General features: G+C 34.1%; 1 protein-coding gene across 3 annotated transcripts in view; it reads right to left on the bottom strand.

The window, feature by feature from the left end:
• Window positions 9394-26820, bottom strand: part of CSN1S2 (alpha(s2)-casein) — a 41263-nt gene continuing 23836 nt past the window's right edge. The window contains exons 5-23 of one of the 3 annotated variants that reach the window (XM_021100497.1): window positions 25677-25824; window positions 23874-23936; window positions 22449-22475; window positions 21641-21664; window positions 21516-21557; window positions 21115-21141; window positions 19957-19983; window positions 19489-19515; window positions 18185-18208; window positions 18043-18087; window positions 16369-16491; window positions 15853-15885; window positions 15266-15289; window positions 14860-14883; window positions 13396-13419; window positions 13265-13309; window positions 12606-12734; window positions 11795-11839; window positions 9394-9673 (exon numbers count right to left, since the gene is read on the bottom strand). In XM_021100497.1, the coding sequence (XP_020956156.1) occupies window positions 11828-11839; window positions 12606-12734; window positions 13265-13309; window positions 13396-13419; window positions 14860-14883; window positions 15266-15289; window positions 15853-15885; window positions 16369-16491; window positions 18043-18087; window positions 18185-18208; window positions 19489-19515; window positions 19957-19983; window positions 21115-21141; window positions 21516-21557; window positions 21641-21664; window positions 22449-22475; window positions 23874-23924 (708 nt within the window). In that variant the 5' untranslated portion in view covers window positions 23925-23936; window positions 25677-25824 and the 3' untranslated portion in view covers window positions 9394-9673; window positions 11795-11827. 3 annotated transcript variants of the gene reach the window in all.

Below are 26820 nucleotides of genomic sequence, written 5' to 3'. Positions count from 1 at the left end.
AAAAAAAAAGTCCTGTTTATCTACTTTGCAAGCTTCCTTAAGTCCTTTTAGAATGGGCCATTATAAACAAACATAAGAAGGAACAAATTAATCAAGTGATTCTTTCTAACATTGTTTACAATACCAAAATCTCCATTATTGTCCAACATTATTTTAAAAAAAATTAAAATGTTTAATTAGTGAGGAGTTCTCATCATGGCGCAGTGGAAACGAATCTGGCTAGGAACCATGAGGTTGCAGGTTCGATCCTGGTCTTGCTGGTAGGTTAAGGATCTGGCATTGCCATGAGCTGTGGTGTGGGCTGCAGTCGTGGCTAGCATCTGCCTTGCTGTGGCTCTGGTGTAGGCCAGTGGCTACAGCTCTGATTAGACCCTGCCTGGGAACCTCCATATGCTGTGGGTGTGGCCCTAAAAAGACAAAAGACAACAACAACAACAAAAAAATTTAATTAGTGAAACAAAAATATCACAGTTTTATACATAAAGGAAGGTATTTTATTCCCTATTATGGTCTAATTGTTTTTAAAGTAGCCCATACCTCATTCTAGAGTCCTAAAGATTAATAATATAAAGTTAACTGTTAGTCTTCTCTCTAAAGCATTGCAGTTATCCCTATCTGGGTTTCTGAAACAGGAGTATTTGATCGGCTGGAGCCAATTTTCAAAGCCAAATTATATAGCAATTGTCTAATTTGTCATATTGTGTAAAAATTGTCTAATAATTTACATATTTTATGACAATTGAAAAATTTATATCTCCTTTATCCACAATTATTTTGAGAACATATTAATTTGATCATATATTATAGCCCAAATCTATAAATAGAGAAAAAGAAGCTATGTCAGAAAGTGCACATTCACCTTTTTTGATGTGCTTTTAAAACAAATTCCACATGAATAGTTTAAATAATACCAGCTTATGTCATTACTCTGTCATAGATAATTCAATAAACATATTTCACTTAAATTTGACATTTGTCTTAATATGACAACTATTAATTTAGTGAAGCTCTAATGCATTAGAAATTCCATTAAGGATGAAGAAGTATTTCTTCATAAATAACGTAAAATAAGTTTTTATTATAGTCAGAATAAATGACAGCTAAGGAAAGATAATAGAACTATAATTTTAGAGTCCTTAAAATAATCACTTCAGAAATGGAAAGATTCCAGATGTATCAGCATTTAAAAATCTCTTCCCCAGTGTCTCATTGTGTCCATTTATCTACTCATATATTACTTGTGGTTATTTTAGAGTGCTCCAAGAGGAACAATACACTTACGTCCCATTCAAATAATGCTTTTTCTATCCCTTTTCCTCAGATTTTTTCCCCCTTCAAATAGCTTTTAAGTGGAAGGACTTACTTGACCCCACGCTTCAGCTCCTCAGTAGAACATGAGACTTCCTGAGTAGGAAAAGCACATCCTTCTAGGATTAATGTGGACTCTTTAAGTCCAGTCTGACTTGGAGAAAAAAAAAATTCCTTTGATAAGTCTTCTCTCATGCAGCCTGGAAGTGGGAATTCAGATGTATGGGGATTAGATTTACACAATACCTGTGTTACCAAACTCTCTGAACCAGGAGACAATGTAAAGATGCTGTATATTTGTAGGCACACAAAGTTTATTTAACTGATCTCCATCAGAGAATCTTTGAAGAATGAGAGCATCTTATGGGGTGTAACAGCTATCCTGTTTCCAACTAATAGCTGAGGATCCTGGTCTTACTCTGAACATATGCCTCACTTCTTCTCCTCCAGGGATATGTATAAGAAGCCCTTACTCTTTCTTCTTTGTTTTGAAATAAATCTGCATTAAATCTGAAGAAATTAAAACCTATCCATTTGGCTTATTTGGCTGTAAATTACCCCCACATTTCACAGAACCATAAAAACAGGGAAGTTTCCTTACTTTGACAGTTAAAGACAAATTTAGGAACCACATTAAACTTAACTCCTAAAGACAGTTTACAGATATTCATTACTTAACTGAATTTTTCGTCAATTAGTAACTTCAATGAAGGAATCTTATGCTTTATTTCATTTTGTGTTAAGCATGAAATATAACTGGAAAATATAAATATTTTTAAGATAACAGTGTAGAAATGGACAACTTTCTAGAGACTTACAGCCTGCCAAAACTGAATCAAGAAGAAATAGACCAACTGAACAGACTGATCACTAGAAATGAAATTGAATAATCATAAAAACACTCCCTACAAATAAAAGTCTAGGACCAGATGGCTTCACAGGTGAATTCTACCAAACATACAAAGAGGAACTGGTGCCCATCATTCTTAAACTTTTTCAAAAAGACATTCTACGATGCACCATCACCCTAATTCCAAAACCAGACAAAGATACCACCAAAAAAAATATCGGCCAATATCTTTGATGAATGTAGATGCAAAAATTCTCAACAAAATCTTAGCCAACCGAATCCAACAACATATCAAAAAGATCATACACCACGAACAGGTGGGATTCATCCCAGGTTCACAAGGATGGTTCAACATATGCAAATCAGTCAGTGTCATACACACCTTAAGAAAAGTCAAAAACCACATGATCATCTCAATAGATGCAGAAAAAGCATTTGACAAAGTCCAACATCCATTCATGATCAAAACTCTTGTCAAAGTGGGTATAGAGGGAACATTCCTTAACATAATCAAAGCCATTTATGACAAACACACAGCAAATATAACAGTCAATGGGGAAAAGCTGAAAGCCTTCCCCTAAAATCTGGAACAAGACAGTGATGCCCACTCTCACCACTGTTATTCAACATAGTACTGGAAGTCCTAGCCACTGCAATCAGACAAACAGAAGAAATAAAAGGCATCCAAAAGAAGAGAAGAGGTAAAACTGTCACTGTATGCAGATGACATGATACTGTATTAGAAAACCTAAGGACTCAAACCCCAAACTACTTGAATTGATCAACAAACTCAGCAAAGTAGCAGGAAATCAGTCACGTTTCTGTATACTAACAATGAAATATTAGAAAAGGAATACAGAAATACAATACCTTTTAAAACTGCACCCCAAAATTAAATACCTGGGAATACACCTGACCAAGGAGGTAAAGGACTTATATGCTGAAAACTATAAAACTTTAATCAGGAAATTAAAGAAGATGTAAAGAAATGGAAAGACATTCCATGCTCATGGGTTGGAAAAATTAATATCATAAAAATGGCCATACTACCCAAAGCAATCTACAGATTCAATGCAATCCCTATCAAATTACCCATGACATTTTTCACAGAACTAGAACAAACAATCCAAAAATCTACATGGAACTACAAAAACCCAGAACTGCCAAAGCAATTCTGAAGAACAAAAACCAAGCAGGAGGCATAACTCTCCCAGACCTCAGCAATACTACAAAGCCAAAGTCATCAAGACAGTGTGGTACTGGTACCGAAACAGACATACAGACCAATGGAATAGAAGAGAGAACCCAGAAATAAACCCAGACACTTGCAGTCAATTAATCTTCAACACAGGAGGCAAGAATATAAAATGGGAAAAAGATAGTCTCTTCAGCAAGGGGTTCTGGGAAAACTGGAAAGCCACATGTAAATCAATGAAACTAGAGCACACCCTCACACCATACACAAAAATAAACTCAAAATGGCAGAAAGACTTAAATATAAGACAAGACACCATCAAACTCCTAGAAGAGAACACAGGCAAAACATTCTCTGACATCAACATCATGAATATTTTCTCAGGTCAGTCTCCCAAAGCAACAGAAATAAGAGCAAAAATAAACCAATGGGACCTCATCAAACTGACAAGCTTTTGCACAGCAAAGGAAACCAGAAAAAAAACAAAAAAACAACTTACAGAATGGGAGAAAACAGTTTCCAATAATGCAACAGACAAGGGCTTAATCTCTAGAATATACAAACAACTTACACAACTCAACAGGAAAAAAACCAGCACCCCAATTGAAAAATGGGCAAAAGACCTGAATAAACATTTCTCCAAGGAAGATGTACAGATGGCTAACAAGCACATGAAAAAATGCTCAACATCCCTGATTAGTAGAGAAATGCAAATCAAAACTCCCAGAGATACCACCTCACACCAGTCAGAATGGCTATCATTGATAAGTCCACAAATAACAAATGCTGGAGGGGGTGTGGAGAAAAGGGAACCCTCCTGCACTGTTGGTGGGAATGTAAGCAGGTACAACCACTATGGAGAGCAGTATGGAGGTACCTTAGAAATCTATACATAGAACTACCATATGACCCTGCAATCCCACTCTTGGGCATATATCCGGACAAAACGTTCCTTAAAAAAGATACATTCACCCGCATGTTCATTGCAGCTCTTTTTACAATAGCCAAGACATGGAAGCAACCCAAATGTCCATTGGCATATGATTGATTAGGAAGATGAGGTATATATACACAATGGAATACTATCAGTCATAAAAAGAATGACATAATGCCATTTGTAGCAACATGGATGGAACTAGAGACTCTCATACTGAGTGAAATAAGTCGGAAAGAGAAAGACAAATACCATATGATATCACTTATATCTAGGATCTAATATAAGGTACAAAAGAACCTTTACACAGAAAAGATAATCAAGAACTTGGAGAGTAGACTTGTAGTTGCCAAGGGGGAGGGTGAGGGAGTGGGGTGGCTGGGGAGCTTGGGGTTAATAGATACAACTATTGCCTTTGGGATGGATTAGCAATGAGATCCTGCTGTGTAGCACTGGAAACTATGTCTAGTCACTTATGATGGAGCATGATAATGTGTGAAAATAGAATGTGTACATCTATGTGTAACTGGGTCCCCATGCTGTACAGTAGAAAAAAAAATGTATTGGGGAAATAACTATTAAATAATAATAATAATAGTAAACAACTAAAAAAAACAAAAAAACCCAGTGTGGTGTCTCTTCCTATATTAGTGTTACAAATTGAATTATGTATTATTGGTAGGGATAGAGTAGGATAGTTACACAGCTAGTTGTAGAAGTTCCAGTAGGGGGACCATCGATAGAGAAGGAAACCTAGAGAACTTTGGGAGACCACTGTTTAAGTTAACGGTTGCTCTGGAAAGCTGTCAGAACAGAATGCCATGGAACTAAGCAAGCTTGCTTAACTATAGCCCTAAGTAAAAGCACGGGATATGCCTCAGGTTATTAAGTGGAAGATAAAATGAGGTCTGCATTCAAGTTCAAGATAATGATCCTTAGGACCAAGGACAGGAACTTAAAGGAAAGATTACATTCCAAAGTAGGAGACTCTCATCATAGGGAAATCTGAGATGAGTCAGCATATTTTAGCATCTGTTACCATCCTTCTACTGATTTGAATAAGCGCTATGTCAGTCCTAGTTTGGCCACAAGGGTCAAATACTCTCTTACCTGATACAAAGGAGGAGCTAGTGATGTAAGCCTGACATCTACTTAGGATAAGGAAGAAGGAGGTCTTTCCTCTTCTCCCACCTCCTTGGATTATAAACCTGTAGCCCACCTGATCCTCAGGGCAGAGCCTCCTCACCTGCCTGCTTGTATCCCTCACAAATGTCCTATCTTAATAAATCTATTTCTTGCCTATCACTATTCCTCTTTCTGAGTTCCTTCTGTGTTGTGGCAAAAAAGCTGAGCCTCAGTAAGTCCAGACACAAGGTGGGGTGATTCTAATGAAAAACAAAAACAAAAACAAAAACAATTGTGTTCAAGTCCCAATCTGGGTTTAGTCTGGGTTTGAGCCAAAGATGTTTCAGTTTCATATTAAAAGCTGAAAAAAACCTTTCCAGCCTGTGAATTTATTATTGACAACTAAGTATCTCTAGTTATACGTAATACTGAATAATAAACAATGATAAGATATTTACTATTCTTGAGTTATATCCTTTCATGTTAAAAACCAGTGCTCCTGGTGTTCCGAAGGGACATAAGCCACAACTGCCAGTTGCCATTCTGACCAGAAATGTTTCTGGCAAATAGACATTTACTGTCTAAACTTGTAACTAATGTATTAACTCAGGACATTTTAAAATTTAGTTTTGGTTTTCAGTACTTGATTCAAAGTTTTTACTCTCTAGCATTTCAAATCCTGTTCATTAAGAAACAAAAACAAAAAAACAAAAGATGCAGTGAAACTGAACAGGACCCAGTGGGACCTCCTATGTACGAAAACTGTTCCATGTCCTCAGTTTCTTATTTATAGGATAAAGGCTTCAGCTTCCTAGACCTTCCTGAATACCAAAGAACAGATTCAAACAGTTAAAATTACACGGCATATAGAAAGCCAAGAAGAAAAGATTTAGAAGATAACCCATCATTAGAACCGGAGTCAATTATTATGCAGATGTTGAAACTCTCAAACAGGGAATGAAAATAATATTGATTAATATATTTAAAGTTCTTATGGCAAGATAAACTAGAGGCAAGATCATATAGGTAATTTTCATCCCAGAGATGGAAGCAATACAAAGAATCAAAGGGAAATGCTAGAAATCAAAATTTTAACAACAGAGAAACAGAATGCATTTGATTGGCTCACTAGTAGACCCAGTGTAGCCCAGGAAAGAATCAGAGAACTTGACCATATATTTCCTTCCTTCCTCCCATCCTTCCGCCATTCCTTCCTTTACTTAGCCATTAAAACAATGTTTGCTGAAGACCATTATAGACTTTAGAGAATATGAGAACTTCAACTCAGTAAGTAAAAATTAATATGAAGACAAAATTAAAATATGATCTTTGGAATTTAAAGCTTCAAAAGTACTACTTTGTGAAGGAAAATGTTGAAAAGTTGCAAGTAAAATTAATTGACCCTCTATTTGAGATTATTAAACTAAAAATGGGCATTGTTAATTCTGTTGTTTTGTGACTCAACAAGATAGGAAATCTATGGACTAAAAAGAATAGACATGAATAAACACAAGAGTATCCTTCTTTTGTTAAGTACAATCTCATACTCCACAAGCAGTAGGTGACTTCAGAATACTGATAGACAGGACCATATTCTGCTATTTTTAATATTGGAAATAGGATACTTTTTCATATGCTCTTGGAAATGCCACAGTGTTTAATTTACAAGAGAAATGCCTAACAGAGATACACTACTATTGTTGCCATAAGGATACAACCATGGTCAGATTTTTGTAATGTGTGTTTCCTAGTTTAATATGTTTCAAATATCTTTCATTATAGGAAGCTCTTTGGCCATCTATTTATACCAATAATTAAAACTTGAACCTAGAGAGTCTTTGATAGATAATTGAAGATTATTTACTGATCATGAAAAGGAGCTATAATAAATGCTATATTCCAGTTTAATTTACTATAATAAAATATTAGGTCTGAAATATATGGAATTCATCCAAATATCAGATAAGGTTTTTGGCTACTGGAAATGCAGGTGAATCTCTGCTAACATATTGCCCCTTCTACTGCTTATATTTTAATTGGGGCAGCCAACAAACATATAGAGAGATTCAGAGGTTAACTGGGTATATTGTAAATTGTTCTAATTTAGAGCTGAAGTTATCTAGATAATTAGGAGCTGAGTTCAATCAGCTGATCATATGTGGGAATTAAAAATGGTTAAAATGGATAAGATCATATAGGGAAAAATATGTAGAATTCAAAAAGAAGTGGCTAAGGTTAGAGCCCAAGAGAACATCATTGTTTGTGTAGGAGAAAGGAAAGGAATTCTGCAAAATACCTACAATAGCTAAATAAAAAGAATTCTAAGAATTATCAGGAAGTAAATATCAACAGATTGAAATAAAATTATGACATGGGGGCAACTTATTCTTTTTCTACTACAGTTTTCTCATCTGCAAGGTCTAATAATCATAGTTATTTGTAATATGAGTGATATAAATAATTGTAAGGATCATTGAAACAAATATATAAATTACCATGCACATAGTTGTTCAATTAGTTTTAGATATTAAAATTGTCATTATTATTTTGCCCCAAATGAACACATTGAAAGGAATAGATGGCAGAGGAGATTTTTAAAGCACTGAAAAGAGCTTTTGTTTTTTCTACATTTGTTGGTACCTATGAGCTAAAGGAAGAGCACTATATCCTCTGAGACTTGAAGGAGACAATCGAAATTATCTTCGATTTAGATCAAATTATCAAAGTATCATACTAGGGAGATGGATGGTGTTTGGGCTTGATGGACTCAATATTGTCCATCAAGTAGAAAGGCATTTTTTTTTCCAAGGGATCATTGGAAGTTTACAGAGAAGACAGCTAACTCAGGATATTATCTAACTCTGTTTGAAAAGCAGTCTTTTGTGACTAATACTATTTAGAAAACAAACTTACTTTAGGATTCAGCTGCTTGCATGGACTCACAGTAGAAATTTAGTTCATGGTTGGGTGTTTTCCAGTAGGACTAAGTGCAGAGAGAAAGAAGGGTTATATGAACTATCAAGATAATACTTAAAATAGTTGAGTCTGAAGTCTGGGCTGGGTAAGAAATGAAATGAGGCTCATAGGAAATTGACAGAATGGAATATAATCAGAGTGTTAAGGGATGGAGTGTTCTATGAAGACAAAGAAAAATTCTGTTAGCTATCTATCTGTCTTCCCCTTTCAAAATATATGGCATATGTTACCACCTTCTGAAAACCCTTCAATGTTCAGCCTGCATAAGAAAGGCAGTGAGGCTAAGAGGACTGGGATAGAATGGAATACAATGGGAGGGTTAAAGGAGTGGGGTGTTCTACCAAGTCAAAGAAAATAGTCTTTACTTTTCAAATCTTTTCACTAAAGGTATATATCATACAATGTCACACCTCTGTGAAAATTCCTCCAGTATCTTCCCATCTCAAGCAAATGCTTAACACAAATTTCTAAGCTCATTTTTATCCTTTCCTTCCTGATCTACATTTTTAAGCTTTCCCTATCCCTCTGTCTTCTCTGGACATGTCACTGCTGTAGAGTTTTCCCTTCTATCCCATGTGTGAACCTGCTTATTTATTTTTGTTTTTTCTACATTTGTTGGTATCATTAATGGGGGGGGTTGGAAGGTTATGTTCTCAATGACTGACTCAGTTTAGGTGACAATGTGAGTTGAGAAAGGAGGATAGAGGATTCTGGTGAAGGTTTGGGATTAATGCTGTGGCAAATTATGAACACAAATAAAAATATGTATATATAGTAAAATGATGACTGAATAGTACTGTAAACCTAGCTGTGGTTGCAGAATATAATTTGTAGTGTTCAAGGTTATCCACTGTGAGAAGTACAATTGAAATATGCAGAAAGTGTACAATTATTTCAGTGGTAGCCAAGCTGGTTTAAAGCCATTGTTAACGGACTATTTATATTATCATCAGTATCTTAGTGAGCTAATATGATCTATGGAAATGATGATTACACACCAAAGGATGCATTTGAAATTTTATTTTCAGGGGAGAATAAATGCAGTTCTATAGCTCAGAAAGAGTGGTGAAAGTATTTTCAATCATCATCAGCTAAACTCAGATGAAACCACAGTACAAACCCAGTATGTTTAACATGAACTAACAGGCAGACTATAAATAATTCAGGAAATATCTGCACAGTCTTCCTTTTGCTTAACATTTCTGTCTTGGCCTCTCCAAACATGCTGGGAATGTGAAGTAAAGTGGTAGATTAGAAACTGTAGAAGAGATTTTTCCAGTCAAGCCTAAAAAAAAAGTTAAGTCTATTAGATTTATATTCCAGAAATAATGTATATTTGTACACAGAACCCACACATACTCATCCATCCTAGTCTAGCAGAATGTTATTATTTATAACTATTATTAGTTAATATTTTCTAGTGCTCAGTGTGATACCCAGGATATAGTAGGATTTTAATAACTATTTGTGAACGATTAAGGAAGGAGTGAAAGTTGTCCAAATTCTTCAATCCAGCATACAAAGGTAATATTTATATTTATTAAATGATAAATATTTACATTTTCAGCCAATTTTTGCTTTCTATTTTGTCCATGCCTGCAGCATGTGGAAGTTCCTGGGCCAGGGCTCAAACCTGTACTACAGAAGTGACAACACCAGATCTTTAACTGCTAGGCCACTAGGGAACTCCCATTTTCAGCCAACTTAGAAAGAACATTTATTCTTATTTACCAACAGTTTCTTAGGCACAAAATATCATTGCTTTCTACATTTAAAACCCTTTAATCTAATGGAAATCTGGGTTTTTTTAGTTTAAAAAATTACCATGCAAAACAATTTGGGGATATGTTAAGAAATCACTTTAAAAGTATTAAACTCTTCAAAATATTTTATTGTGCACTTTTTGGTTTCTGTCTCTTTTGTAATGTTTATGTCAGTTCATTACCTTTTGCTTTTTCTTCTCTGCCATTGTTTTGCTTAGTCTGTTTCTAATTCTCTGAAGGGACTTAGTGTAAGACTTTAGTCTGACACGTCACTTGACTTTCTGCACTACTGTATACTTCTCATGCCTCTACTTTAGCATTTAGCAACTTGTATGGATATTTCTGTGTCCTTGTCTAGAACAGAGCTTAATGAGGAAAAGTTTGGTAGCTTTTCTGTCTCCCTCACATCCTTCACATTAGAAGACACATGATCAGCTTTTTAAAAATGTAAAGTAGTAGATAAATAACAATAGCAAGGGGGGATATTGCTATTTATAAAATACAACTGCATTTTCAGCTCTTTACCCATAATAGTTCTTTTTCTCACAGAAACTTATTTTGCGTATTCACTTGACCCTTTTTTCGTCGTTCAGAGGGCCAAACTGACATGACAAAGCAAATCAAATTTGTGGCAATGTACCTAAAGCTGAAAATTATCCTCTAAAAATTCCCGAGCTGGACTTTCAGCATAGTTTGGCTTCAGTACTGCAGTGTTTGTGTCCTGGAGCTGGAAATCTGTATTAGATTCCTAGCTCTTCCACTTCTGCAGGGTGATCACAAACAATTTATTTAACTACCAGGGGCTTCAGTTTCCTTATCTCAAATTGGGATTATATTAAATACCTCTTAGGTTTTTTGTGGACATGAAATTTGTTAATATAGGCAAAGGGCTTATAATTGTGATTAGTATTGTAAGGCCTCAATTAATTACTATTACTGTTATTACTCCTTTTCCTGATATTTACTTTGTCCTAATGTAGGACATATAAAAAGAGCAAGAAGATAACTTTTGAGTGAGATAGAATTCCAAAAGTGGAGATAACCTATGTATTGCAAGGACAATGTAAGAAAAAATAAAAGGTAACTATGCAAAAAAGCAACACTGATGTGCATTAGTTTCCTTGGATAGTCATCATGACTCCAAAGCAATGGTTAAAGTGTCAAAGAGAGCAACTAGGAAAAATAGGTTTTGTGTATTTTAAAAAAATGATTATTTTTCCAGGTAAAAATGATGTGGAGAATTTGTTTTAAACTAGCTTGTGTAGAAAGACTCTCTTGATATCACATATATCTTCCAGCAAACTGAAATGCTGAGTCTGAACTTCTTGGCTCAACTCGAATGCAGTAGGTAAACATCCTAGTGAATGTGCTTGTGGAAACTTCCATTCAGAGCCAGTGCTTCTGGCTGAATGTATCATTAGCTATAGAGAAGCTTTTTCATAATATTTTAAAAAATGTTTATAAAATCCATGCAAATTATACAGATAGCTTATATTTATAAGTCAAACGGCAGAAGCAAAATTTAAAATGTTTCATAAACCAAATATGATTTAAATACAGTTGAAACTATATTACTTAACAATATTAAGGTTACATTCTTCACACAGAAATACTATTTAAATTCTAAACTTAAAGGCACTTACCGTAACCAAGTAGAAGCAGTTAATTTGAGAATCTTAAAAGTATCTCTTTAAAAGAGAAAGGAATAATATATTTTAACTAAATGTTTATAATAACAAACAAACAAAAAGAATATTTACATCTCCATGAAAATATTTAGAACATTCATTTGGCATCTCATATTGAAACTAGATACTAATTCTTATTTTCTTTAATCATGGGGAAGATATCTTTAAATGCTATGTGCATATGTAATAAAGTAAAACATATTTTCAAAATCCTGTGAAAGAATGTGACTTGCTCAAAATCACAAGCTTATTTATGTCAGATCTTCTGATTCCAATCCTATATTTTCTACACTAAATTTTCAGTGCTCTGCTTTCAATTTCCTGCTCTCCCACTTTTCCTTATGTATAAAAAAGTTTCCTAAGTCCCATTAAAAAAAAATTAAATAAAAGAGAAATATTAATTAGAGTTTGGTCTAGCTATTTTTTAGAATTTCAGATACTTTTGTAAAATGGAAGCAATCTTCCCTATCTTGACTCACCTTCAAGAACTGCTATGGGAATCAACTGAAATATTCTAAACCAACACTTAAGAAGTTTAAATCCAATGTGAATACACTTTATCATTATAATTATGTTTGCTTATAGTAGCTATGTTTGTACTAGATAATTTATAGTTTAATTTCCAGACTACAATTTTTATTTAATTTTGCTTTAGCTTCGACTTGAGAACTTATTAGAATTTTATTTCCCTGTTTCATTTCCTTAACTTATTTTGACTACAGAAGATAACTCTCTCTTTAAATAAAAAATAAAAGGGAGAACTCACCAAATTGGGGATAATTTGGTAACTGTTTGTCTTAATGTGATTCCATGGCTTCATGGCTTTCTGCTTTTGATGAACAGTCTTGATGTACTGGGGCCAGGTGAATTTCTGATAATATTGTTTGATTTTGTTCTAGAAAAAAAATATAAATAATTATCCTGTTATCCCATGTGTCAGAGCACACTTGTCCATAACCAAATAAACTTAAGCTTTATTTGGATTAAACGATACCAAACAGACCTGTGTGAGGGAAAGTTTATTCATATAAAATTTACTCTATGTGTATATTCGTAAAATGAACTGTGGATTTAAGAATAGTCTTCAGTTATTTCAGATCCCAATGCCAAAATACTTAAGTGGAAAAAAGAAAAAAAGGTGTGTATCTGCCTTCAGGACAATCTCCTGTTTTCACAAAATGAAAAATCAGTGGGTTTTTAGAATAACGTGGGAATAATGGTTGGGTGGATACACAGCAATGATGCAATTGTTACAAGGAGAGAATGTTTTTGTAATAGTTTTGACAAAGTATAGGGGAGATTTTTATAGAAATTAGAATTTATTTTAAATGTGGGTTTTTTTTTGTTGTTGTTGTTGGGAGGATTGTGATTCAGCAGTGTCCAAGCTGCATCTGGTTGTTATCAATGTTCATGTAGAAAATTTACCAGAAATTTTATGCGATTCTTTTCTTCTTCAGTCAACTCAGTTTTCTGTCAATAACAAAATAAACTGTGATAAATACAAAAATATTATGGGCTGATATTTAATTAATTCCATCTCAATGGAAATTACTTACCTTAGTGAATTCTTCCATTGATTCCTTAGGAAAAGAAAATGAGAATAAGCTTTACTTGGATACCCCACCACTAATTTTGTCTGTGTCATTATAGCAAAGAACTAGAGTTAATTATTTTAATAATTCAGGGCCAAGCTACTGTTACCAAGAAACAAAGGACTGCTTTACAGGAATTTATTATGGATTTAATTAGTTTAACCATTCATTCTAAGAGCATTCTCTGTCAATGTGATACTTGACTGAAAATGTGTTTTGAGTTTTCCATTTACCTATGTTGTTCATATAAATGTCCAGTTCTTGTGGAGCATGTGTAGATGCAATGGGTGATAGAAAGAGAGAGACAAAGGAAAACTAACAGTATGTTGAGGAATGTATGTGGCAGCGCCTGCATGCCCTTTCTGGAAAGACTGTCGTTTCCTTTAGTAACCATGGACCCCCAGTTCAAGAGAAAGGGTAAACCATGCTTCCTAAGACCCTTGAGGAAGAAGATATTGGGCTGTGCCTCAGGCCACAAGACACCGATCCTTCATCCTCTCCTAGGACATTTTCCCATTGTGCTTACTCACTGGGCTCTTTAACCACAGCAAATGTTCTTGTACCTGTGATTTGTAAAACTCATAACGCAATCCAGTATTCAACTCCCTGAACAAGAGAGACCTAGGATAGAGCTCTGGTGAAGACAGTTGGCAGCGTCCTGATTTGGCATTGGCTTATTTTTAAAATGGCTATTACCAAGGAACCAGAGTCCAGCTGAACATTATCAAAATCATGGGATAGAACAGCTACTCTGGGCTATGGATATAATTCATTTCAGACCTTTAAAATGACTTTGAGTCTGTGTATATTTCATACAAGAGTTTTTCTTTATTTCCATTGGCTATTTTGATATGGCTCTGTTAGAAAAATTAGCAATACCTGATTTATCTAAAATTATTAGCAGCAGAAAAGTGCAATATTTCTCAATAAACTGGTTGGTTGGTTTATTTTAAAAGTATCATTTTCCTCACTAGATGAGCTACTGGAAGAATTCTTGAAAAATAAAAAAAATAATCAAAATTTGGGGACCAGAGTAATTGAATCCTTATCAGTATATTCTTACTATCTGTGAAATTAAAGATCTTCCTCATATTATAATAAGGATATTAATATGGCAGGTAAAAAGGAAGAATTGAAGTAAAACTTCCAGTTTAAAAAATAGTAAAAATTGGATAATAAAAAAAAAGAAGCAATATAAACCATATGAAATGTGGAAAGGTCTTACATACATAGAAGCACTTAATTGAAAGAATTTAAGATAATTGAGAGAAACAAAGATAAGAGGTGGAAAAACTATTTTTTAAGTAACTTAGCAATCTAACTCTTTTATTAAAAGCAGAACATTTCAGATAGGCATAACTCAATATTTTAATATTAGTTTTTAAAAATATGAATTAAATATAGCTTCATATAGAAATAATACCTTACCATATCAACAGTCTTTGTATTTTCCTTAAAACAAAAAAGAAGAATTAGACGTTTTATTCTCATTGTATAGGTTATACCTAATTTCTACTTGAACATATGTAGGAAAAAAACCCTCTTTTATAATGAAAAATAAATTTATTTTTATTGATTTTTAAAATTGCTGTTGCATCCCAGTGATCTAGGATCATGTAAGGGATGTCATACTTGCTAAATATATTTTTTGAGTGATGAGTGATATATCTCATCAATGCACCAGTAAATATATAAATAAATTTTATCCAATTGGTGCATATAACCATGTCCTTTCCTACTTATGTTTATACAAAATAAATAATATTTATTTTTTAAACATAATAAAATAAAAAGTAATTTCTTAACTATATTTAATGTAACTGGTTTGACTTACTTCCTGAGAGGAGCTGACAGGTTCCTGAAAAAAAAAATTGAAATGATACATTTTAGTCTTATTTCTAAAAATGTTATTTCTCTTTCCTGGGCTTTTTAATTCCTTATCAGAGATGAAATAAGTAAGGATAAAACTAGATTATGTTTTGTGCGATGTGGTGCTGTGTTTAATCACATCTGACGTGCAGGAAGATGTTTGGATAACAGCACCCTATGGATCTGGATAAACTAGAGTTCTTTTTTCAGAAAGATCCAATGGATTCCTCCCACCTTATTTATAATATTTAAGATGTACACCATGCCTCCTGGGTGTACTTAGCACTATTAATGGTGACCTTAAGATAGTATTAACATTTTTGGTAAAGTCAACTAGCACAAATCTAATCTTTGTATCCTTGGATGTACATATTTTTGTTCTGCCTTCCCCAGATATTTCTTAGAGGTCTGAAGTTCCAGTTTTCCAATATTATGTAAATATAGATTTATTGCTTAAAAAAACTAGATCAAAGACTATCTAGTAGAGTGTATAATTAGCGTGTAATATCTTGCTAGTTACCCAGGTATTACCTTTGTAGTAAAAGGCCTTACCTCACTGGTGGAGAGCTCTTCTCCGCTCTGTATCTGAAAAAAAAGAAGGGCCAAGAGAACTTCTGTTATTTATTCCTCATATGAGAAAAGGCTCCTTGAGACAGACTGTTTTATGAAACAAAATGGTAGAGGGTACTTGGAACTTGAGCAAATTACTTCACTTCCTTTTATTTTCTTAAAACACGAACGTTTTACGACATGAAAATAGTGGTTACCATCCCTTTCTGCATTAGAGAATTGTTGGAGGAGCCAAAAACTTAGGACAGATACCTTCAATTTATATTAAATTATTCATCATGACGGTTACTATTGTTATTTGTCACTATATTTTGACTATATTGTCTATGACTTAATTTCTGAACTACATGATTTTATTTGCAGTTGTTCTATGTTCTCAGTTAAAACACGTCAGGGCATTTCATCTCTGGTTTTTTTGCATATCTTTATCCTGACTTCATCCCTCACTAAAACCAAAAAAGAAAAACAAAAGACAGCAGATAAAAAAACAGCACTCACCACAGTGGGAATGAAGGGGTAGGCACTTGTCTTCGTCTGATCCCATGGGTTCATAACAATCTGAGCTTGATAAAGAGCCTGGAGATATTGGGGGAACTTCTGATAAAACTGACTGATTTTCTCCTAGAGAGAAAGAAGATTAGCAATATTTACTCTGGTATTGAATCTTCTCTATGGGTCAAAAGCAGATTTTGGTAGAAACAAGTTACTTAAACTTTATTTAATTAGGTAATATATAAATGGTGGCAAGTTTACCTAAGGGGAAGAGTCACATATTTACTGTAACTATTTTTACATTTATAATATATTGCAAAATTAAAGAAACTATCTGATTATTAAGGCCTTCAGAACAATATCTATGTGACGAAAAACAAAAGTATGTATAAGAAAGGAAAGAAACATTTTTTGAATTAGAAGGTTAAGTGCCTATCATTTTTTTTCCAGGTATATATGAAGTCTGGTTTCAGAGACAAAACTGAACTTTAAACCCTTGATCCTGGGTATTGGAATTCATGACCCTGGTTATATTGCTTAATTTCCTTGAGCATTATTTACCATTTAGGGTTATATCATTAAAATACATAGCAGCTTTCATAGTGCTATATATAGGGAGATAGATCTATTATCTATCTATCTATCATCTATCTATCAGGCTCAATAAATAGTCTAGTAAATTCCAGAGTCTTTGATCTGACTGAAGACTCTTTTTTTTTTTTAAAAAGATTAAATATAAATCACAATGGCTTCTTCACTCAGGGGAATTTTCATTTCATAAAGATTTAAAAATAAGCGGATGTTTAGAATGTCAGTTGGTTTTCAGAATTGCCTGGAAATGAGCATTGGATGAATTCATAGTTAAGTAAGAGTGGTACAAAGGAAGCATGCTACTGGCAGCATTTTGACAAAGTTAAGAATGGCTTTTCTAGTCATCAGAATTTCCTAAATAGAGAAATTTAATCTGGGGAGTCCCATTTTTAATGATTCAAAGAAAGGCTACTTCTGTTCTAAAGCCTGTAGAAGGAATGTCTGCTCTGTGTAGAGATATGATAACAATAATTGTTATTTTCTTTTAGGTGCACCTAACTACTGTTTTCAAAGCATTTTAAAATATGATGTACATACATATCATCTAATGTAATTCCTCAGGGTGAATATAAAGAACTATCTTTACTTTTAGTTGAGGAAACTGTAGGTTGGTGTGAAGTTATGGTTGGAATATAAGATGCCGACTCCAAAGCAGGCGCTCTGTCTTTGTGCACACAGCAGACTTTTCTGGTCCACAGGAGTGGGTTACATGACCTCCTACGAGTGGCTTGGAAAACTTTATTCTTGAGATATTTGTCTACGGCACTATTGTCAAAAACAAATTGAGTGGACAAAAAATGTGATGCCTATGCTGGTTTCTACCTCATATCACTTAAACTTGAAACAAATTTTCTGAGGTTTGTGACTTCAAAATTAGTTGGATAATTGATCAGTACTCATTGTTCTTAAACTATAAATCCACAAGTTTGACAAAAGAATAGCTGGAAATTAAAGTCACAAAAATATACTACTTACTGTGAATCAGGGGTAAATATCTCACTGGATGGAATGAGTTATGTGAACAATTGGGAAGAGAAACAGCGACAATATGATGGTTTATTGAAATTATAATTTGTATGAAGAATTTACCAGTTGTTTTAGGTAGTGCTTATCTTCTACAGTGACCTTAACATTCTGTTAAGAAAACAAAAGCACTTGCTATAAAAATGCCCAAAAAGGAAATAGTGCTAGGTGATATTAACTTCATTTTTCTTGAATGAAAAGTACTTACCTCTGCGGGAATGTCCACAGATTCCTTAAGGGCAGAAAAGGAGAATTAATTTGCATGATTTAGCCTTAGAGTTTTACTAGAGTAGAAAGGGAAATGGGTTACATTTACTTAGGGCCCAAGCCTCTACGACTGAGAAATTATTTATTAGGAATTCAATAAATTCAATATTCAGAGCCTGCACCCTGTGTCAAAGTAATTATCATGTAACGGACAGTCTGTTTCCTTTCAAAATTTTCATCAGGTCTGCATCATTCATTTAATAGCAAATGCCTATGGAGTGCAGGCAGGTGACAGAACAATGACAAAGAAGGCCTGGTGAGATGCATGACAAACTAAACCTTGCCCATCCTTTCTAGAGGAAGCAACTGTTATTTGTAAGACACCACTGGCTCTCTGTTTGAGACAGAACCTATAACTTAGAGAAAGAGTAAAGCAGCTTCCCAGACACTGAGTAGGAAGCCCCCAGGCTGTGCCTGTAGACACAAGGCTCTGGGCCATGGCTGTGCTGCTTCCTTTCCCAGAAACCTTTGCCCACTGTGCTTATTACTTGGATATTTCTACCACAGCCTGTCTTTCTTGTACAGTGGCCTGTATGTTGTAGTCCATCCCCTCCTTCACCCCCTCTTAAACAAGAGGTTCTCAAATTTTAAAGTGTATCAGATTGCACAGGTGATGCTGACACTGCTGGATGCTGGATAACACTTTGAGAAGCCCTACCCTAAGCCATATTGAGAGGTTTGAAGGCAAACGGTAGGCTTGATTTGGCATTTGCTTTAGACAGTAAAGTAATTTTTTTTTTTTTTTTTTTTTTGGTCTTTTTGCCATTTCTTGGGCCGCTCCCGTGGCATATGGAGGTTCCCAGGCTAGGGGTCCAATCGGAGCTGTAGCTGCCAGCCCACGTCAGAGCCACAGCAACGCGGGATCCAAGCCGCGTCTGCGACCTACACCACAGTTCACAGCAACGCCAGATCCTTAACCCACTGAGCAAGGCCATGGATCGAACCCTCAACCTCATGGTCCCTAGTCGGATTCATTAACCACTGCGCCACGACGGAAACTCCTGGACAGTAAAGTAATTTAGACAGTACTTTCCTTTGGAGTCAGATTCCTGCCATCTCTGTCAAAAGAGTATCAATGGACACCACAGTGTAGATAGTCACTTTCAATCTCCCCCAAATGACAGTATGTTGGGATATATGATTTCTTCATTGCTTATATTAGCGGCAAACTAATGCACATGACTTTTCTGAAAATCTATTCTTTGATGAACTTGCTATTTGATGTTAAAAGAGAACGTTTCTTACCTCACTAGATGAGCTGCTGGCATATCCCTTAAAAAATAATAACATATATAATTGAAATCTGGTAACCAGAAGAAATGCCAGCAATATTCTTTGATGGTTGGTGGTTATTTGGGATAGGCCTCATATTACGTACATGATCATTAGTATGAAAGTTAAAAGGATTGAAATAAAAGCAATGCAATTCATTAGGTTTCTTGGCTGTTTATTATTAATCATCTTTGGGAAATAAATGGAAGAGACAAAAATGATCATGTAATTAAGTGGGAATGTCTCATGAGAATATGGACCACTTTAGGTGGCTTTTACTGCAGTGGGCAGGGAAAATTATCATTTTTAAGTGACACAAATTTCTTTTCAATTTATTAAAAAAGGAAATTTACAGATGTTTCCATATATCATTATTAGTATTATAATATTATGTATTTGCAATATGAATCAAAAATTGTTAAATAAATGAAAATTCCTTACCACTTCTTTTATGTTCCTTACGGCTTCCTTTTGAAGAGAGAAGAAAAAGAATTAGATGTAATATCTCCATAGCATTGCTCACAATATTTTCTCCTGAGTATAAAGGGAACAATCCCTCTCCCATAAAGAGAAGCAGTAGAGTAGATTTATTTTCATTATATGAGTTTTGTATGTATTGCATTAGAATTCCCTATTTGGTGATAAACATACAACCAGTGGGATTTATTGTCATTTACTGTATTTACTCTTGCATCCCCAGAGACCATCATATTGACTGTTGTGTTCCTAGAGACTAAGACAGTTTGGGGGACATAGTTCTTATTAAATAAATGCTTAACAAGTGAACAAATGAATAATACACAAGATAAATTTAGACAATATATGCATAAACTTTTTTTTTCATTTTATAGTCATGATTTATTTTACAGTGTATTAGGAAACATACTTCACTAGGCCAACAAACATGCTTTTAGAAGTAAATCCATATTGTTTTCATGATAACAAATTGGTTTTAGTTCCAGGAAGTCAATTCTAAGAAAATATTGCAAGAGAAAAATAATTTTATAAAAGAAGAAAATAAGTTTGAGGCTTTAAGAATAAAAATGACTAGGAATTCCCCTCTTGGCGCAGTGGTTATCGAATCTGACTAGGAACCATGAGGTTGCAGGTTCGATCCCTGGCCTTGCTCAGTGGGTTAAGGATCTGGCATTGCCGTAGCTATGGTGTAGGTTGCCAACTCGGCTCAGATCTGTTGCTGTGGCTCTGGCGTAGGCTGGTGGCTGCAGCTCCGGTTCAACCCCTGGCCTGGGAACCTCCATATGCTTCAGGAGCAGCCCTCGAAAAGGCAAAAAGACAAAAAATTTTAAAAAAATTTAAAAAAAAGAATAAAAACGACTGAAAGACAACTTCTTCATTCCTCATAGAATCTGAGAGTCAAGTGTAGTAGTTGATTCATGCAAAGATATATTTTCTTCATTTGAATTATTCATAGAATTAAGAGAAGAGGATATAATTTTGTTCTCATTTAATGAAAATCTTGGTTTTCATATTTGATTGACTTGAAATACATTTTCCAAATCCAGGAAATAATTTAAATTTGGTTCAAAATACCATAATATTTACTTTACATAGTAGTACAGATATGAAATTAACATATACCTCACAGGAAGTAGCGCAAATGTCCTCCTAAAAAAAAACAAAACCAAGGGTATATAGCATTTACTGAAATGCAATATAATGTTCTTGAGAACAAAGTCATAGCAAAGGAAATATAATTTTGTGAATAAAATATGAGTACAGAACTTAGGAAAGAAAAGTAAAGGTGATGACTAATTAACAAGAAATTCAAAGATTTTCTGCATCAATATTATGTCTCAAAAATCTTTTCTATAATTCCTTTCATGTTAGTCCATAGCATTTTGGCAAAACAATGAAAACATTGCCATCTTCACAATCATAGTTAAAAATAATACTCTTTGGGGGTGAGTGAGACAGTGACTCATGTTTGATAGAAAAATGTGTCTTAATCAGATTAATCATCTAAAGTAATTAAACCTTACCTTGCTGGGATGATTGATCACATTTTTTTCCTGCTTATATTTCTACAAAATAAATAAATAAATTTATTTTATGATTTTGATTAAAGAAAGTTAAAATATACTTAATTTAAGAATCTAGGACTTACTTCCTGGGAGATGTTGATAGATTCCTTAGAAAAAGAAAGACACCATTATTTATTTACCTAAATTGTATTCATACTAGATTAATAAAGTTTCAATCTACAACCATTATCTGTTGTGTGGATTCACATATTAGTCTTTACCTGAACTATATGGCAAAGTCAGTCAAAGTTTCACTCTGTCTACATACTTATATATTTCAGATAACTAATGCATTTCAGATTATGCTTTGGGTTCTGAATAACGGAATCAAAAGCTTTCTCAAAATCATCCACAGAGAAGAAAGAAAAGATTTCCTATCTCTTCTGTACAATTTCCAAATTTCTTTACTTTTTTTATTTTTCCATTTGTCTTTTTGAAAGAAATTAAATGCTTTGCAGAAAAACAAGAAAATTCTTAGGTTACATAAACATTGTCTGTGGGCATCTGTTATGGACTTATTATGGCCAGAAAGTCATTTGGAAAGTAGTGTTTAATACTGTTCCAGAAAAACTTGAGTCCCTATTGCAGAAACACAGAATGGATTCCTGTCACTCTATTCACAAAATGTTCTTCACGACTTATGAACAACTATCAATCAATTAATACTAAGAAAACTTTAAAAAAAATGCACTGGTCTAATCTTGGTGATTTGAATGTGTAGATTTTTACTTTACTCCTTCACATATAGGCTTTTTTATGGCTTCTTTTTCAATTTTCTCTGACTCTATCTCTAGAATTACTGGTGAAAAAACCTATTTTAAAGGCAATAATCAGGGCATATTATGTTTTAACTAGGTGAAAGGATTTGATGTTTACACTAAAGTATCTTACCTCACTGGAGGAGACATGCTCCATCTCCTATTAAAAAAAAAAATACGTTTCATTTTTATGGTAGATTTAAAATGCTAAGCTGTCCTCATAGTTTTTGTTTGTTTTGTTTTGTTGCTGTTTTTGTTTTGATGGCAAGGGACTTTTAGAATTTTTTTTTTTCTGGGAACACGTAGGGTTTAGTTAAAGTTTTCCATTGTGATTGTAATATTATACCCTATAATATTAATAAACAAATCATTCTGTGATTCAAATAAATCATTTTTATGGCTTAATATATTTCTTACTTTTAGGCAGTGGTTAGGTTCCTAGTTTTTAAGTATTAATCCTGTCACAGTTTAAAATATAATAAGAAGGACATGCACATATGCTACAGAATCTTAAAATTTTATAATACCCTGCTATTTTATTTTATTCAGTGTTACATGAATTGCTAGATTTAATTAATCTTAAAGATTGAGGACAATTACTGATTTAGAGAGAAAGGGAGAAGTGTGGTTAAGACTGGGAGATTACAAGAGAAGAATCAATGAAATGGTGTAAGATGGATCACTGAAGCATTATTATTGCTTTATTCTCTTTGCCTCACTGAAATTCTTACTGTAGCATGCTCTTCGGTTAACTCTCCGTTGAAGAAATAACAAACCTTTTCAAGATTGATGTATGAGATATGGAAATGCATAGGAGGCAAAGAATTCTGGTCACCCTGATGACAGGTGCCCTTGTAGGGACTGAGGTACCGGATATGGGGGTGGGACTGGCAGCACAGGCTGCAGTTAAGGGAGAAACTGAGTTACTACTGAAAATGTTAAGAGATTATGTGCTTGTGTCATCAAAGCTCTTCACCTAAAGCATCTAGTCCTTCCTTACCATTATGTGATGGAAATGTTATCATTACATTCTCACTAGAGAAATATGATACTTTGAGAAGTTAACGGATTACTTTGCTTTAGGTTATTTGGTAAATCATTGTCAAAGTTACCACTTTTCAATGCATCCTTGTTTCCTGTCTAAGTGCCATGGTTGCCAAGCTGCTGTAGTCAAGAATGATGAAGTGTGCTTGAGAGATGGTTTGGGATAGTTTGGGAATCTACATTTTACCTGTGGCTCTCTTGAGCTTTAAAAGATATCTTTCTTTTTGTGGTTTAATACATGTCTTACTTTCAGGAGGGTGTTCTTGGAGTGAAAATAGTACCCCAGTAAATTCAAACTTCCAACCCTACAAGGAGAACACCTTATAAGAATTATTTTATCCACCTTGGTAGCTTGTATAGGGCAAGGCCAATGCCATCTTTGATTATAAGTTTCAAAGGTGACACACTTTGTCTCCATTCTCTGCTGCCTACCACTGCCATTATCTGCACAAAAGATTCATTCTTCACATATTTAGATAATAATAGATACTCATAAATATCTTATTATACTTACATGCTTTGCAAAAGCAACGGCCAAAAGGCAGGTAAAGATGAAGAACTTCATGTTTACTTAATCCTGTGGAATAGATATAGAGCTAATCAGTAATAATTTTAATCTCCTTAAAAATCACCTTGTTCCTCATTAACTATGTATTCATTTGTTTTGTAAAAGGTAATTGAGAAAGGGAAACGGAGATTGATAAAAGCACATTCATTGAGAAACACCTGTGTGTGACCATGACAAGTTCTTCATAAGGAGAAATTAATACAACATAATGTAAAATCTTGGTTTCTAAATTGTGGAAGTTCCTTTGGGACATAGCAAATTAATAGTATAATTGACTCTATGTATAAATAGCTAATTTATTTGTTAATTTACTCATTTATTCAGTGAATATTTACTACCATATCAAGTACTAGTCTAGACATGAAAATACTGGTGGTGAAAATTAACTTATGCTTATGCTAATAAGGCTATATTATTTATAATTCTTCTTTAATCTTATGAAGAATCACTATCACAAATGCAAAAATACAAGAGAAAATCATTTTAAAATCAGATTTCAGGTGAGCCAAAAGATGGAGTCTGACTCCCTCATGAAGGAACGAATTAGCAGGTGGAAATAATACTGTGTTGGAGAGAAGGACACCTGCTAATGGATCCTGGCTCAGCTTCAGATAGACTGTTCAATCTTGAGCAAGTCAATGGACATCACCGAATATCATTTTGAATATCTAACAAAAGAGAGATTTAACTAATGAGATTTGATTTCCAAGATCCCTTCCACTTCAATCTCTAATACTGTGACTCTGTGTAAGTCCACAAAGTTTTCTGACCACATACATGTCTATTCAACTGTTTTCAGAAGATAAACAGAGAATTGAAAAAATAAAGTCTTCTAATACCTTTCTGGTATAAAACAGTGTTTTACTCTCTTAGAACTGTAAATATGAAATGAATTACTTTAAAGGGAAATATTTTATTTGACTCATCCATTGTTAAACTTGCTGGGGATTTTTACCTATGAGCCTCTAGAGAATGTGTATACATGAGAATTATTCTGTCTTCAGATTTGCATTGCTTAATTTTGCTATTAATTTCTCAAGCCAACTAAAGAATCTCAGCTATATTTGTTCAGTCTTACGGAATGGTACATATAACACCTGCTTTAGAAATATTTCCTAAGGACAATGTTTTAAAATGAGATTATAAATATATGACTGCCTTTTAAATTTTGAAAGAAGTATAATATATATATATATATATAGCTATTTACCTCATTTTTACTGTAGACATTTTATTTTCCATGGATGTAAGACATTGGAACATGGACAAAGAGTTAAGGAAATGCTTTTAGCACATTGATAAATGAGAACTAGAAATAGTTATGGTTACTAAGCAACTGCTATTGCCAGACATCATGCTAGTTTGTAAAGACTTTCTCTCCAGGACCATTATGTTAGGTAAAAGTGTCTAATTAACAGATGAAGAAAGTGATATAGGTCACACCTCAAATATGCAGTGCCCTGGGTTTCCAAAAAACCTCATTATGATGAGCTCATCCTTAAAATCAGACTATGGAACTTCATCGTAAGATAGAGAAGATATGGACATAGTTTCCTTTGTCTATATATTAATTATATTCAGAAACATTTAAAAGGAGATAAATCAGTTGGCTATGTTAGTTATCACACAATTTCTCAAAGAATCATAAGGTACACTGACATTAGTTTCTTTAAAAGTAGCTTTTAAAGTTATTGGTTTTTATGGTATTACAGGCATGTAGGATAACAAAAAGATAAATAAAACTATTACCTTGTTTCCTAAAAGGAAGACAAGTAGTCCAGGCAGTGGCAGGTCTGAGATGGGTTATCAGACCTATCAGTGGCAGGTCTCAGATGGGTCTGAGGCACTATTTAAACCTTGTTCCTCAATAATATGGTAATTCTGTGGTTTCAAATACCTAAACAGAATTTGAATTCTAAGAAGTCATGACAATTAGAATTGTCTTTCCAACCAATTTTTGTACCCCGTATTCCAAGGAGTGCTTCTACTGAGGTTGATTTAGAACATGATAACAGGATTTTATGATGTGCAGTGATTATTTCATGTTTGTGTAGTTCACCTCTGCCATGTACTAGTTGTATGGTTCAAGATAAGTTTCTTCATTTTTTCCCTGGAAGTACCTCATTGTATTTTTCTAGTCTAAAGCGTTTAAAATAAATATCTAAAATGGCATTTGGATATGTTAATTAAAATGTCATTAATGTATGAAAACCACATTCTTCATATTCATTGCTTATCATTTAACAATACTAAAAATATGGTTAGCCATATGCCAGTCTATGTGATATAATGGGAAACTCAGCTCTCCTACTAATTAGCAGTAACTTTCATGAGCATTTACTTTCTTTCTTTTTTTTTTTTTTTTTTTTGTCTTTTTGCTATTTTTTGGGCCGCTCCCGTGGCATATGGAGGTTCCCAGGCTAGGGGTCTAATCGGAGCTGTAGCCACCGGCCTAAGCCAGAGCCACAGCAACGCAGGGTCCGAGCCGCGTCTGACACCACAACTCATGGCAAAAACGCCGGATCGTTAACCCACTGAGCAAGGGCAGGGACCGAACCCACAACCTCATGGTTCCTAGTCAGATTCGTTAACCACTGCACCACAACGGGAACTCCAGCATTTACTTTCTTAACTTCTCTCAGTAATTTCTGCATATGTAAAATAATATTCATATTTAGTCCAATTTATAAAATTGTAATGGTTAGAAATAATTTATGTGAAGTAGATTGGTATTGACATGACACCTCCTTTTCAGAAGTCACAAAGCCAAATGGCTATAGTAACCAGGCAGGTAACATAAGCGCCTGAAGTAGGTTCGTTCCAGTTTAAGGAAAGAAAGATATCGCTGGGACTATAATGCAGTGTTACAGAAAGAGCAAACCTGGCAATACTC

Source organism: Sus scrofa, chromosome 8, assembly GCF_000003025.6.
Source record: "Sus scrofa isolate TJ Tabasco breed Duroc chromosome 8, Sscrofa11.1, whole genome shotgun sequence".
Classification (NCBI taxonomy): Eukaryota; Metazoa; Chordata; class Mammalia; order Artiodactyla; family Suidae; genus Sus; species Sus scrofa.
The sequence above is the reverse complement of the archived record's forward strand: the minus strand, read 5'-3'. Positions and strand labels throughout refer to the sequence as shown.